The following is a 15,267-nucleotide window of genomic DNA, read 5'->3' on the forward strand; positions in this document are numbered from 1 at the left end:
AACAAAGGAAATATGTAGTGCCGTGTTGCACTTCAAAAGACACACTGGAGTATGTACTACACAGCAACTTGTCCCAATATTTGCAAAGAGCCTCATTCGGCACTAATTCAAACAATGTTGCAGAATGATGAGTCTAATATACAAATGGCTATCTCTTGGAATAACAAATACATAATTCATCTTGGCACAAATTACATGGCATTACATGTAGATTGAATGAATATCAATCTATAAAGGAGCTTTATTTTTCTTTTTCAGAAACCTATATTTAAGATGGTGAAAACACTAAAACCATTTTCACCACGTTGAAGTGAATGGGGTAAGTTAAGTTAAATGGAGTTCATTAATCTCTCACGTTGCACCATCGTCCCTCTCTGAAGCCACAGCTCCTGTCAAGAAGAGATACAAAGCACGATAAGAATTATGTGGAAATCAGATGGCTAACCAGAAACGAACTGCTACTAATACAAGACCTGAGAGCGGGGGCGTACGCAGAAATTTTTGTAAGCGGTGTCGAAATTTATAAAAGAATTGAAATATAACTTTGATCATCATACCTTTAGACAAGAAATAACCTTAATTTGCAAAAGAAAAATGTGCTAGTTGTGGTTTGAACCTTTGACCTCTTAGAGAAAAATAAATCACATTACCAACACACCAAGACACAATTTATGTCAAGTGGTGTCATTTTTTCCTACTTATCTGTTTCCGTACAGTATAAATACATATATGTAGTAAAATTTTCCAACGAAGTGGTGTCGCGTGACACCGCTTCGGTAAGCGTAAATCCGCCCCTCTTGAGCACTCACGACTGCTAAAAGTGGCAAGAAAACTTTTCAACAGATTTGACTACTGGAGTGCGCAAAAAATCTAAGATACTAGGCGATACTTTGAAGCACCTCACCTACTTGGGTGAAGAAAGAAAAGAGAAGACCCGAATTGAAATTTCTATAACATCGTTATTATTGATTTGGATGTAGCAAAAAGGATAGCTTGCTTCCAGGCAGAAGCTGCTGTAGGGGCAAAGGATGACTCTTGGTTTGTTCCAACTAAGTCAAATATATCCCTACTTTAAGCAACATACTGCATAATGAAATCTCACCGTTGGATCTTGCTTCATTGCAGCTAATGGCTACTTGTTTAAAAAATTCCTTGCTGGCATCTGCAATATGGCAGTAAAAAGCAATGAGCAGTAAACTTCTAAGCAAGGGGATGAAGAAAGCAATGAAAGTTTCCTGTTGGTATCTCATGAGCAGTCAAGCAATAACACTCCAAAAATTATAATTCTCATATTTTCGCAAATCACTATATACAACAAAGGGATATGAAATTTTCGGTATGATCAGTCAGTGTGAGCTATCAGGATATTAGACTAGTGAGAATTCAGGGGTCTAATATGTCAACTCTTACTAATTCAAGGAAATTAGAAACTTTTCTTGCGAGAAAGTCATCTTCTCATGAAGACGTTTACTTTGACACTATTAAATATCATCAAAATTTGATGGAGTAAAGATGAATACTGATCATGACCGTAATGACCTCCCATGTTCTTTTACATTTTGAATTGTATTACATCTTACTGTCTCTGTTTAAAGTTTCCATCTAGGATCTGTTTTTTTTCAAGTCTATGGCACCTTGCTTCGCTCATGTTTTGACACTGTCTCTGCGTCATTTTAGAAAGAAAGAAAAGAACATCAATCAGTCAATAATAATTAGGACTCTCTCTCTCTCTCATATATTCCCAACCTATATTATTCTGCTTACTGAAGCCCAAAATGGGCCGCAATTCATTGGCTTCCTAGGAGAAAGGGTTAAATGTAGAATCTCTTTTCTCCACTTTAGTGTTCCCATATTCATGTAGACAAACATATGTATTTTAAACAAAGCAACTCCAATCGGATCTTCCAGGAAAACCTTTTAGAGTCAGAATCAGAATTCTCCCTTTTACCATCCTCCAAGACGGCGAGACCCAAACAACCTGATAAAGAAGATCCATCATGTTGTTCCTCCTTAAGTAAGTAAGAAAGGAGCTAACTCTTGCAGGAGAGGGCAGCATTACTTTTTTCCCCTTCTTTCTCAAAAGCAACCAATTTCTACTTATATTTACATGCATATGTGGCATATATATCATAACAAAACTAACCGCATAGAACGAGATTCCAAGAGAAAAGAATATAATGCTAGTCTGCTAAAGCAAACATCTTTGACATACCATGCTTCATTGTTAAAGATGGATCTTGATCATCTACATAACCAATCACCTTTGCCGGTATTCCTGTCACCATACTGTGAAACCAATAGAAGGCACATCACAATTTCATCATGTATTACCAGAACTATTTTACAGACAAACCAGAAGTTTAAAATATATGGTACCCCACCTGTGGGGAGGGACATCCTTCATTACAAGGGAACCAGCACCAACCATTGCACCTTCCCCAATTTTTATATTTCCAAGTATAGTTGCACTAGCTCCAATGAGTGCACCTTGACCTATTTTGGGATGCCTGTCACCAGTTTCTTTCCCAGTTCCTCCTAAGGTTACCCCCTGCCCAAAATATATTTAGGTGAAGAAAGAGTCTTAAAGAGAATTTCTACCGACAAGCATCTCCACCGATCAAATATGTAGACATGCTGTGGAGAATGAATAATAATTTATGCTATGTTTAAAGACAAATACATGAGGAAGAGCATGGGGTTCTACTGTCTACGCTGGGAGGCAATAAATGAGCTTCACAATAGGATACAGAGATTTAAAGTCTAAGTTGGTTAGAGAGCAGGTTCACAGGGGTCGACGCTCTAGTTTATAACTCACTCAGCACCTGAGAGGTAATAAATGGAATTCACTATACGATTCAGGGTTTTTGTTTAAGTTGGTCAAAGCGCAGGTAAAAGGACCCTTCCCTAAGTTGGCCAAGGCAAGTAAAATGTCAGTAATCCCCTTCCAATTTTGTCCAGCTTTGACTTTGAGCGGTTATTAGGACAAGAGTTAAACATACGAGTCGTTCAGTAGTTTATTGCAATGACATGTGGACCTGTATTTTACATTTTGTGTAGAAGAATAAAATGGGAGGAATACTGATAAGTGCAACAAGCATCCAAAATTTTTGTTATATAAAGTGTATTTAACTTCCCATTTTAGAGAAGTGGGGTGCTATTTTGAGACTGACCAAAAGGAAATCCGGACTATCTTTGGATGGAGGGATACATATTTTATGAGCTTTGACATTCAAGTTCCGCAGTTATATATAGCGCATACTGATTATGGTCTAGGTGATGGAATGAATTCTTTAGGTAATAATGCACACGGCTTCCTTTTCCTTTCACGTAAAGGATTCCGCTAATTGCAACTTCTGGACATCACTGAAAATCACTACACAAACTACATGAATGGCCTTATGTGCAGAACTTTTTGGCAGGCTTCCCTCTTGTCCACTACTACATTTCCTTCTGGTGGGGTGTATGAACTGATTCTATATATACTCTCTGCATCGTGTGTCACATAGATTAAATTGCATACCCTACCTGCACAACAAATTCAAGAGAAAGAACTCACACCTCATGGACTGGCAGAGCTCTGGAGGGGGGTGACTTATGTAGGAATGGAAGTCAAGGAAAATATTGCTAAATAATACTTCTCGGGGTGGGGGGAGGGGGGGGGGGGTTGTTCGTAGAGTATTTTTGAAAGGGTTTTTTCCGAAATTTTCAAGACATATAAGGATAAAAGATTGAAAAGTGACTGATGACAAGCTGCACTGTCACTTGTAAACTTAAAATTATTGAGTAAACGTGAAACACAAACTCCTCTCATTGAAGGTAATTCTGAACACCTAACCAAATTCAGTCAACCAATTAGAGGACCAAAGGAATGGAATCTCCTTGTTTAACATCTGTACCAGCCTTTACAATAGCAGAATATCGGGAAAAAACCTCCAAAAGAACGAAAGTATCTGCTGAACATAACCTTTTGCTAGCTTTTTTTTTTGGGCTAACGAAAAATAACGAATGAGAAAAAGAAGGCAGAAGTAGAAGTTTCAATGTGGAAAATAAGAATCAAAACAGTGCAAGTGGAGAAATGCACCATCTGCAAGTTCAAGGTTATAGGGATCACGTGATGAGAGCAAAGAAAAGTTAAATATAAGTGTATCAGCTGTAAGTATCCCATACACTAATAAGGCTAGCACTGGTTATTTCTAACAACCTGGAAGATACCAGAAAATGAAAGTGTTTGATCAATGATTTGTGTTAAGCTTGAAGAACTCGAAAAACGTTGACAGGCATATAAACACTTGATTTACCACAGCCATTATACTCAAATTTCTGTTAGATCTTTTAATATAAAGGTAAAGCGAATAAGCAAAATGAAGCAAACGCTTAATTATCTTATCCCCTCAATCAAATAAACCATATTGCAGGAAACTGGTGTAAAATGACACCAACATCCAATATAGAGGAATCAGCATAACTCACCTGCATTAGTGAAACTCTATTCCCTATGACAGCGGTTTCACCAATTACAACACCAGTTGCATGATCCAGAAGAATTCCCTCTCCAATTTGGGCAGCTGTTTTATAGGCAAAAACAGGTATAACTTAGTCATAATTATCCCTTACGTAAGTAACTCTTGTGAGAATGTAACTGATAAGAATACAACAGAAGCCATATCTTTTGTTGCAGATGTTAGGGGAGTAATTCAAACGATTACCTGGATGTATATCAACTCCAAAAACCTGTATATTAAGTGACAGTTTTATGTTACAAGGAAGCAACATCGAGCAATAGGTGCAATGCCTGACAATGATGGCTATCACCAAGTAGAGGATATAACATTACCTCACTAACTCGACTCTGCAACGCCAATGCCAAAACTTTGCGCCCTTGTTTCCATAATGCATGTGCAACTCGATGTGTTTGTAAAGAATGATAACCCTGAGTAGATTAGCTTCAATATCAGGAATTTGGAAATCGCAATTAAATATCAGAAAAGCAAAATTCTAAGTAGACAGAGAACCATGATTCTCTTTTCCTTGTGCCCCTTTCTCTAGAAATCCACTAAAAGGTGGTGATAATATTCAGAAACACCGGTATCAAGCATGGAGGTAAATAAGATAAGAAATAGACTTGCTAAAAACTAGTTTGTCTTATCAAAGATTCAGGACAACATAAAACCAAGGATAAATTTAATGAGGTTCCTTCACAAGTTCATTGGAATATAGATGCTAATGGCTGTTGCAGTTAAATAGTGTTTAGATGAAGTATGCTAATTGATAGCATTTACCAAAAGAAGTTAATGTAACGGTAAATATTAATCAACAAAATGATGTGGACATAAAAGCAGATCCTCCAGAGTGAAGAGATGAAACGGGATAAAACAAAAATATTAACAATAATTAGCTAACTAGAATAAAAGACCAAAAGAATAGCACCTTAAGGTACAAAAGAGCAGAACAGTATGACAAACAAGAAGGATCCCTATCTTTACATGCCTGTCAAGAACGAGGGACAAAAGAAACTGTCAGTACTTGTCAAAAAGTATATATATAAAAATAGAATGTACTTTTAGAATCCAGATTACCTGTAAATCAAGTCGAATAGAACATTGGATGCACCGATCGTGCATTATTACATCAGAAAATATGTCCATTAATTGAGTTGCCAAAAGTGTAGGATTTTGCAAGCGGTTGGAAAGAACAAAACTCAATGCCCGCTCCAAACAATCATGAGTCAAAATACTCGCGTACAAGAAGCTGCTTAATATTGGCTCCTTCTCTGCCTGGATCACAGAATAGAAACAACATTAAATGGTTCCAGAAAGCTATAAGCTAATAACATTTTCAAAAACTATGCAGCACTAGCGAATCGAGAGAATCCAGCTACCTAAATTTACATAGTAGATTTAGATCTTTATTTTACATGTTACTCTTAATGACAGAAAGCTGAAACAATTGCATAACAGCAAGATTGTAGAAGAGACAGCTGGTTTGATCATTTCGTCACTATGCTATGCCTTATTACTTCTTTCAAACTATTTGAACTGTCACATTGTTACATTAACTCCGGCCTGAAAGATTACAAAACTTGGATACTCAAAACATCTATTTGATCGTAAGACTAACATAGAGCACTAGAAGTCGGATTAATTGATATCACTATCAGTGTTGACAATTAATCTATCAGGTTACTTAAAATTAAGCTCCAAGTAACTGTCTATATATAGGACGTGTGAATCGGTAACCTGGAAACAAGGATAAATAACTTCCTTCAAACGATTAAACTATTAGTATATGTAAAACTTAAATACTTGGCAATTATAACACTGATATAAATCCAATCCCAAGAACGACTATTACCAAAAAACAAGAACACTTCGCAGAGAAAAGGAAAAGAATAAGAACTAAGAGACTGAAATATTGATCTTAGTTTGTTCATTGTAACTTGAATGAAACAGTTCTCCGAGTTCAAATTAATCTAAAGCTATGTCAAAAAGCTGGCTCATATCCCAACAAGGTCACGGCTTCTTCTTAATTATCTGTCTAAATGTAGGCGGAAAGATGGAGATATCTTGATTCTTGTGAAACGATGCAGGTACGGATTTAGTTGGTCAATACACGGCGGTTAAAAGAAAAATATGTAAAGCTAAAATCTCGATGAATTCAAGAATACCTCCAACTTAGCTTCAAGCTTAACAGCATCCCAGATAGGGTCACCTACAGTAGAAGCTGTATTGGCAACTGAGACGATCAAGTTCGGGTCGGGCTCGGATACTCCGACAGCGTAAACTGGAAAGACTTTTTCCAAGCGGTATTCTCCCATGGCTGAATTGGGTCCAAATGTTTCTGGGTTTTCTTGGAGGGTTAAGGTGCGCATTTGAGAAAGAGCGAACCAAGTGTCGTCGCTCAAACAAGCCATTCAAAGTATATATTTTCAGTGTTTTAATATAGGAGTAACCACGTGTTGTAGAAGAGTACTGAAAACTCTTAGGGTTCCATTATAGGGTGCATGCAATGATGAACCGTTGAAAATGAGAGAGAAAGAGAACAAAAGGAGGAGATACGGAATGAAGAAGAATATGATGATGATGGCGATACACACAGTAAACACTGAACTTTGTGTTTTTGCTACAACCAACTAGGGGTGGGGTGAGGTGGGGGTGTGGGGGGGGGGGTGTTCAAGGGACTTTTCATGTTTTGTTTTGCTTTTATCTTTTAGGTTTTGGGGTTCCGTGTGGTTGATTGGGAAAGACGCAATTTTGGGACGTTTTGGACCATAGGAACTTTTTACATAGTTTTAAACTCCCAAAAGAGACTCCACGTAGCTAATAAGGTACATAAAATTTTTAAGTATGTAGTATTTTTTTAAAAGTCATTATCTAGTGTTAGTTTCCAGAAAAAGAATTCACCAAATTGCAAAAATAACTTACTTTACTGTTGGTCGTGAATTATTTTCCTTCGTAACTAGTTCAATATAACAACAAGAACAAAAATAACAACAAACTCAATATTTTTCTTCAATACATAAAGTATTATTGTTTAATTTACTAACATTATTATTAGTCTTCATTTTTTATAAATCAAAATATATTCACTCTCTGTAACACGAAATAATTTTCAAAAAGTACGCAATTTTCTAAAAAAAAAACATTTTCGATCATACTAAACAGTAACAACTATATTTAGTTCGAATAATTTTTTTACTGAACTATTTTTCTATATTTGAGGAAAAGCTTTATCCATATTTTTTGTTAAAAATATTTTACACATATTTAGATAAGTATTTATAAAAAGTAGATGTGATGAAATATATAATACCAAAGGAATAACGATAAACAATCTTTTTCAGAGCATTAGAAAATTTCAAGGTACAGTATTAGCTTTTAGGCCATTGAAGCAGTGTGAAAATGAAGTTTTGGATGGAACAGTTTGTATTTGGTATATATTGCGTCATTCTTGCATCATTTTACTCCTATAGGAAATTAAACTAACAGTATACACCTTTAGCGCATTTAGTAACTTAACTACCTGTCTACCTCTTCGATGAAATGCAAGCGCATGTTTCTGTTAATTCTTTTTATTATACCGTATATATGAATTGTTATTTTACATTTAATTATCTAGAACCAATTAGGAAATAGAAACTTTCTAAATTTACGAAATTCCAATTTTAGAATGAGAAAACTGAACCATTAATATCTATTTGTATTTTCATATAAAAAATGGATGATTATCGCACAAAAATTAAATTATTAAATAAAAATAGAAATACTGATAACATAGCCTTCAGTGTATTTACTTCCTCTTTTTAATAGGGGCTAGCTCACTTACTAGTTACTACTTAATAAAGATGTTATTTCTAAAACAGTACAATGAGGAAGAAAACATTAACAAAAGAAACGAACAAAACTGATATAGGCATTAAAAATGAGAATGCAAACAAAGAAGAGGGAATTTTGTATTTGCAATGATTGTTGGTGAGTAGCACTGATATCAGAAGTATGTAATCAAACCAACATAAATAATACTGCAATATGATTTATTAAAATCTCACAAACAAGACAAAAGGTTTAAGAAATTCATGATCCCCCTTTTAAACTGACGGGTATACCCGACAGTACTACTCCCTTAATGCAACTGGTCGTTTATAAGGCTAGATACATTGGAACATGGCCTTATTCTATCAATGCAAAAGGCAAAGTCATTATATATTGTTGTCCCTTCGTGGCCTTCACGTGTGCCTACATTGCCCCTGCGAATGGTCTTCTCGGTAGGGATTCTTATCTCTTCCGATGATTAAAAATCGCAATTCGATATACAAAACATTTCGCATTTATACAGGATTTAAACGCATCATAAAAATATGACATGTAGAGTTCATCCTAATAAAAGCATTAATAATTGCTCAAATGACTCGAATCCTGACCTAATCAAGTTTGGGATATAGAAACAAAAGGCCAAAATAAAACGGTGAAAAGGCCTCCTGGCTACTCAAACTTGCACCCGATTGCCAAGTCGGTAAATAAACTTATAATTTTTCTATGTGAACACTTTAACTTGACGGAATAAATACAAATAAATCACTTTGACCATTGACTAAGCTTATGTGGCAGTGACATAGGTTATGTAGACAAAATGCGTGTCAATCACGCAGAAAGTGCACGTGAATAAAATAATCTGATTTAAAATAAATACTAAAATAAAAAAGAAAAAATTAAGAAACTACAAAATGAAAAAGAAAAGGGAAAAACGACCACATTGCCCGTCAGTACTGTTTGACCAAAAATGTTAAGCCTTTTTGTTAAACTAATTAATGAGAAAATAGAGGGTGAATCCTAGTTAAACGTAATAAATTCTAGATCTGAAATTAGGGGGTATCAGTGATATGGGACCGTGTTCAAGAATGACAAATATCAAGCATATGTTCAATGATTGTCAATGAATGTAGTGATAGAAGCATGCAATAAATGTAGATAATGACAATAAATGTAATAATGAAGAATTTATCACCAAATGTTAGGTGACTTGGATGATTCTCCTTCCTGACAACAACGTGGAGTGGTAGAAAGTGAAGATGGACAAGGAATTCTTGGATCTTGTGAATGAACAATGTAATCGGTGAACAAGACAAGCTTTTGTATCTTCTTTATAGTCAACCCTTTACAATGTGCTCTTATCAAAACGTGAAGATCCCCTCTTTGTTCTTTATCTCTTCCTATTTATAAAGGATCTTCCTAAAAAAACCTAAAAAGGTACAACTGAAGGAATATTCGATGGAATATGCCTTCGTTCTATTCTAACTTATCCTACTGTATTTTCATACACCATTTGCTCGACCTCGGCACTAATCTTTCTTAAGGCAACTCCTCGCACTCATGCCGTGGTTGACTTAATCCTCAACCACGTCCATTTGCAGCTATTAAGTCTAATCCAAATTTTGACCAATACAGTTAGTCCATCCGCTTGTTGAGGTCGTGATCTTGGACGTCCTCGATGAGCGGATCCTGTCTGCAGCCGTTTAGAGAAAATTTGGTCGTGACGATTGAATCGAATCGGCCGAGGTCAAATTGGCGGCGAGGCTGCGCTTGGTGTGGCTATCGTAGGATGACATCATGCCACGTGCGTCATCATTACGCGTCTCCCAATGCAATGTCTGTGCTTCTGTCGCTTCGGTTTTGGTGCCGTTGACGGCTCTTTTCCTCGATCCCGGTGTTACCCAACCCTATAAGTAGAGGAGAGGGGTTTCATTTTTGAAACTTTCAGCATTCCCCTTGTTGCATGCACATCATTTTTCTTTGATCTTTTTCTTGGATCTCCACTTCCGATTTCTCGCAATTTCTTCAGTTTCAGTCCCTATTTTTCTTTCCCGGCTGATATCTTCTTTCTCCGACACTGTTGTAAACACTTTACTACGGAGACATGTCAAATTCCCCTCATATTTACGATGGAGTCACTGATGTCACTCCTTTAACAGTAGTCATTCCTCCCGGTGGTGAGGTTTTTAATGGCTGAGGAGGAAGAAAGTTTCCCCACCGTGGAGGAGGTGGTTCCCAAGAATCCTTTGGTCAGAAATGACTTCCTAAAGGAACCTGCTCCCGCTCCTGCTCAGGAGCTTTCTGAGACGGGGCTGCGTTAAATAGCCGACCTCCGGTCCAAATACCGCATTCCTTCTCGTGTCGAGATTATTCCAGCGGGAGACGACATAGTTCAGGTTCACCGACATGGATATTATGCTTTCTACGTTTACCTGTTCTTAGTTGGTTATTCTCTTCCTCTCCCCCCATTAGCGGAGGAGTTTTGCCGCTTTTACAACATCTGCCCGGCGTAGCTCTCCCCTTATTTTTATACAAAGTTTTTCTAATGTTGGCGAAGTAAGCAGAGTTGGCCGGCTGTGAGGTCAATATTTGCCATCAGTTGCATCTATTCTCGCCCAGCTTTTATAGAGGCACGTTGATACATCTGCGACATCGTGGGATCAAAGGGTTGGTGGTCGGGATAGATGATAAGGCGAACCGGCGGTTCTGGCATAAATACTTTTTCATCAAAACCGAGCACCTGGTGGCGAACCCGATCGGGTTTCCCGAGCAATAGAACTATAATCGTTAGTACATTACCGTATGTTCGTTCTTTTCTTTCTTCCTCTTCTTCCGTTTTTTACTCTCATAGCTTCCTTGTTTCCAGTTGAGAGACGTGCATCTTCTCCCGTCTTCGATACTGAAGATTGGGTGGCTCGCGTGTTACCCCACACCATGGGAATTCGCGACTGGGCATCCTTTCACAAGTGCTTTGGACCCAAGACTCCGTCCGGTAAGTGTTGTTTCTACCTTAACTTATTGTTGTTCACTATTGCCTTTTGACGCGACCTTCCTTTGGTGCCAGGTCGGCGAGTTTCCAAAAAGGAGAAGGCTTCAGTGCCTGCATTTCGCCAGGCTGTCGCATCGACTGGAATGCAGTTTGCTTTAGCTGAATCCGCTGGAGGAGGTCGGACCCAAGTTGCGCTAATGAGGGACTCCGACCCTCAAACTGTTGCCGTACTGGATGAGATCTCTTCTCGGCCTATCTTTTATCTTGTGGACGAGTCATCTCACGGCGAGGAGGCATTGCCAAGGAAAAGAGGAAGGGTGGAGACCGGGAAGGCCATTGTCGCTGATGTAGAGCCGGAAAGATTCATTTCTTTGGGAGCGGAATCGTTGCTTACACCAGATGTCGAGGTTGTTTCTACGGCGGGTGCCTCTATGGAGAGGAGGTCCTCTGAGGTTGAAGGGAGCTTATGCGGGCTACTGAAGGTTGCTCATCATCGGCGGCTGGGAGAGGTAGAGCTGTCCCTGCGGGGGACGATGACTCTGGTTCGGACATCGACCTTGAGGAGATACGGGCCTTCGTAGAGAGGACTAATTGTGTGGAGATAAGGACGGAGGGTCCCAATCGGCATATATTCATTCCCATGGACTATGAACTCTTGGCCAACTCAGAATGGGCGGTGTCAGCCTTTGCTCCCCTGTGCGCGACATCCGAGAATACGACGCTACAAATGCTGAAAGATGCAGATCTGTCGGTGGGTATACCTGGCATGGCCCTGAGAGTGAGTTTGCTTTTCCATGTTAGGTTAAGTTTGTTTCGTATGTGTAATTTGTTTACACTGACCTCTTCTTTTTTTTGCATGTAAGGCTCTTATTATGGGGATCGAGCACGACCGGCGAGAGGAGCGGAGGACGACCATTTTTAAGAAGATAACCTCCAAGTACAAAGAGTACCGTACCAAGCACCGAACACTGGCCGACTTTCTCAGCCAGGATGGCCAGTTTCAGTTGCTCCGTGACAGGCTCAAATAGAAGCATGATGAGCCGACGAAGAAGAATAAAGAGCTGAAGGAGAGGGACGAGGAACTTATGAGGGCCATCAGTAGGTGCAGCGTGCTTGAGGCAGCGTTAATGGCCAAGGAGGATGAGCTCGAGGTGAGCAAGTGGGTGATGGCCAAGAATGCTGACCTTCGGCGCAGGTGGCATATTTAACGGTTGAACTCGAGTAGGGGGAGGCAAGGGTCGTCGATCTGAGGGATGAGCTAAGTGCCAAGATTGAAGAGTTGGGTCGGGCTGAGAAAGTCAGAATGGCCGCTGTGGCTGAGGTGGCGGCCCTAGATGACGATCTCCGTGTTTTTAGGTCCGAGCGAGCTAATGAGGCGGAGACGTCGATGCTCAAGGTAGAGAGGTTGGAGGAGCGAATCATGGGTTTGGAGGCGGAGCTGTCGGAGTTAAATGAGCAAGTGGTTGCCCTGAGGGCCGAGAAGACACAATAGCAGGCACATCCGTCTACATCTCACACTTCTGCCGACCCCGGTGTGTCGCGGGAGTTGTACGAAATGTGGGTCCATGCCGAGGCTCAACTTGACGTGTACAAGTCTTTGCAAGTTGCCGGGAAGATTTCCGAGGTGGAGCTTGGGGGCGTCCATGTCAAGGCACGTGCCGCTCGTGAAGCTTGTGGTTACGACCCTGGTACACCCGGCGGGGATGATGATGACGATGCTGTGGATGGGCTTGCCTCTGATCCTTGGTATGATGACGAGTATGCTAATGGGGACGATGTGGCGTGAAGCTTTTGTACTTAGTTTTTTTGGCTTTGCTATTTTTGTGAGGGCGTTCTCGAGCACTTTGTAAAAAGTATTGTAATCCGACAATTGAAATGGAACAATTGCCTTTTTGCTATGTATTTCTGGATCCCATTTTCTTCTTCTTATTTTTGTTTTCTATGCAGGAAAATCCTTGATTTTTTGGCCGTTTGTATGCAATGTTGATTTTTGCGTGGTCGAACATAAACCGTCTTGAGGCCGAGTATTAATTAGCTCAAACGAGGTCAAGGTTTGATGAGGTCAAAAATAAACTAATTCGAGCGAGTCGTATGTAAAGTAATTCGAGCGAGTTCGAATGTAAAGTAATTCGAGCGAGGTCGAATGTAAAGTAATTCGAGCGAGGTCGAACGTAAAGTAATTCGAGCGAGGTCGAACGTAGAGTAATTCGAGCGAGGTCGAATGTAAAGTAATTCGAGCGAGTCAAATGTAAAGTAATTCGAGCGAGTAGAATGTAAAGTAATTTGAGCGAGATTGAATGTAAAGTAATTCGAGCGAGGTCAAATGTAAAGTAATTCGAGCGAGGTCGAATGTAAAATATAAAATGATTTGGTGGAGTTGTGCAAAGATGCTGCATGCTGCTTTATTTCATTTATTGGAGAATATTACATGTTTTTGTTTGTTCCGTACATACATTTGAGAAGTTCTAGTCTACCTAGTCCCTTCAACGCTCGGCCTGGAGAAGTAGTTGATAGGCGGGGCGATGAATTATACTTGAACTTCGAGACGTCCTCTTCGTTGCCTCATTAAAAACCTCACCGATAAAACCTAATTGGGACAAAACCCGGGTGAGGGAAAAAGAGTACGACTTGGAGGGCGTCCGTTCTCAGAAGTTGAAGTATTTGAGGTGGGAGACGTTCCAATTATTTGGTAGTAGCTTTCCTTCCATTGTTTCTAGTTGGAATGATCCTTTGTTTGTTGCTGCCGTGATTTTGTATGGCCCGTCCCAATTGGTTCCTAGTTTACCTTCTCTCGGGTCTTTGCTCGCCTGTGTTTTGGCCTTGAGTACATAGTCCCCGACTTTGAGTGGTGGTACTTTGGCCTTTTTGTTGTAGTACCATTCTGCTTTCTGTTTTTGGGCTATCATTCTTATGTAAGCCGTGTCTCTTCGCTTCTCTGCTTCGTCGAGGTCTTGTTTCCTGTTCTCGTCATTGCTTGGTCCGCTCTCATTGGAGTATCTCAAACTTGGTTCCCCGACCTCGACTGGTATCATGGCGTCAGTCCCATAGACTAGTGAATATGGCATTTCTCCTCTGCTTGTTTTGGCGTGGTGTGGTATGCCCATAGCACTTCTGGTAGCAGTTCCGGCCACAGTCCCTTGGTGTCTTTAAGCTTTTTCTTCAAGATGTTTACTATTATTTTGTTGGAGGACTCGGCTTGGCCGTTGCCTGCCGGGTGATATGGCATGGAGAGTATTCGCTTGATGTGCCATTTCTCGAAGAATTCGACGGTCTTTTTCCCGGTGAATTGGCGTCCCTTATCACAGCTGATTTCTTTGGGGATGCCGAAGCGGCATATGATGTTTCTCCATATGAATGTGATAACTTCATGTTCGCGTACTTGGGCAAATGCACCTGCTTCTACCCATTTGGAAAAGTAGTCAATTAAAACCAAAAGGAAACGTATATTACCTCGTCCCGCTGGAAGTGGTCCCACGATATCCATTCCTCATTTGATGAATGGCCATGGCGATGTGACTGAGTGGAGGTTCTCGCCCGCTTGGTGTATCTATTTCTGGCACTACTGGCACTTCTTGATGAAGTCAGCGGCTTCCCTCTTCATGGTGGGCCAATAATAGCCCACTCGTATGAGGCATCTAACGAGGTCCCAGTTGCCGGTATGGGCACCGCAGTGGCCTTCGTGTACTTCCTCGAGGACGCGTCTTGTTTGGTTTGGCCCTAGGCATTTCTCCAAGGGGCCGCCAAACGTTCTTTTGTACAGGTCTTGGTTTATGATGCTGTATCTGGCCGCCTACATTCGAAGCTTTTTGGCTTCTTTTTTCTCTGATGGGAGTACTCCCTCCTGCAAATATGTTATAATAGGGTTGCGCCAGTCCCAAGTTAAATTTACAGAGTGTACCTCAAGTTGGTCTATTGACGAGTGGAGGAGTGTAACCACGCTTTCTTTTCCACTTATGTTTTTGGTTGCTGCTG

The 15,267-nt window shown here is 39.9% G+C and overlaps 1 protein-coding gene across 1 annotated transcript; it reads right to left on the reverse strand.

Moving 5' to 3' along the window:
- LOC109213540 (serine acetyltransferase 2-like) lies at positions 1-7,155 on the reverse strand. Its single transcript, XM_019377353.1, has 10 exons — positions 6,665-7,155; positions 5,577-5,774; positions 5,428-5,487; positions 4,835-4,930; positions 4,707-4,731; positions 4,471-4,565; positions 2,382-2,548; positions 2,213-2,286; positions 1,103-1,162; positions 1-389 (listed from the first exon to the last, which is right to left on the reverse strand). Exons 1-10 carry the CDS (start codon positions 6,908-6,910, stop codon positions 352-354), a joined length of 1,059 nt encoding a protein of 352 aa, XP_019232898.1. The 5' UTR covers positions 6,911-7,155; the 3' UTR covers positions 1-351.
- Between the last annotated feature and the right edge of the window lie 8,112 nt (positions 7,156-15,267).

Source organism: Nicotiana attenuata, unplaced genomic scaffold (assembly GCF_001879085.1).
Source record: "Nicotiana attenuata strain UT unplaced genomic scaffold, NIATTr2, whole genome shotgun sequence".
NCBI lineage: Eukaryota > Viridiplantae > Streptophyta > Magnoliopsida > Solanales > Solanaceae > Nicotiana > Nicotiana attenuata.

Excerpts from the sequence above, each read along its gene's own strand:
- LOC109213540 (XM_019377353.1), bottom strand. The coding sequence starts at position 6,910 with ATGGCTTGTTTGAGCGACGACACTTGGTTCGCTCTTTCTCAAATGCGC. Across the intron at positions 4,732-4,834 it reads TGCAGAGTCGAGTTAGTGAG|GTTTTTGGAGTTGATATACA; the intron begins GTAATGTTATAT and ends CTTAATATACAG. Across the intron at positions 2,287-2,381 it reads AAGGATGTCCCTCCCCACAG|TATGGTGACAGGAATACCGG; the intron begins GTGGGGTACCAT and ends TTGGTTTCACAG.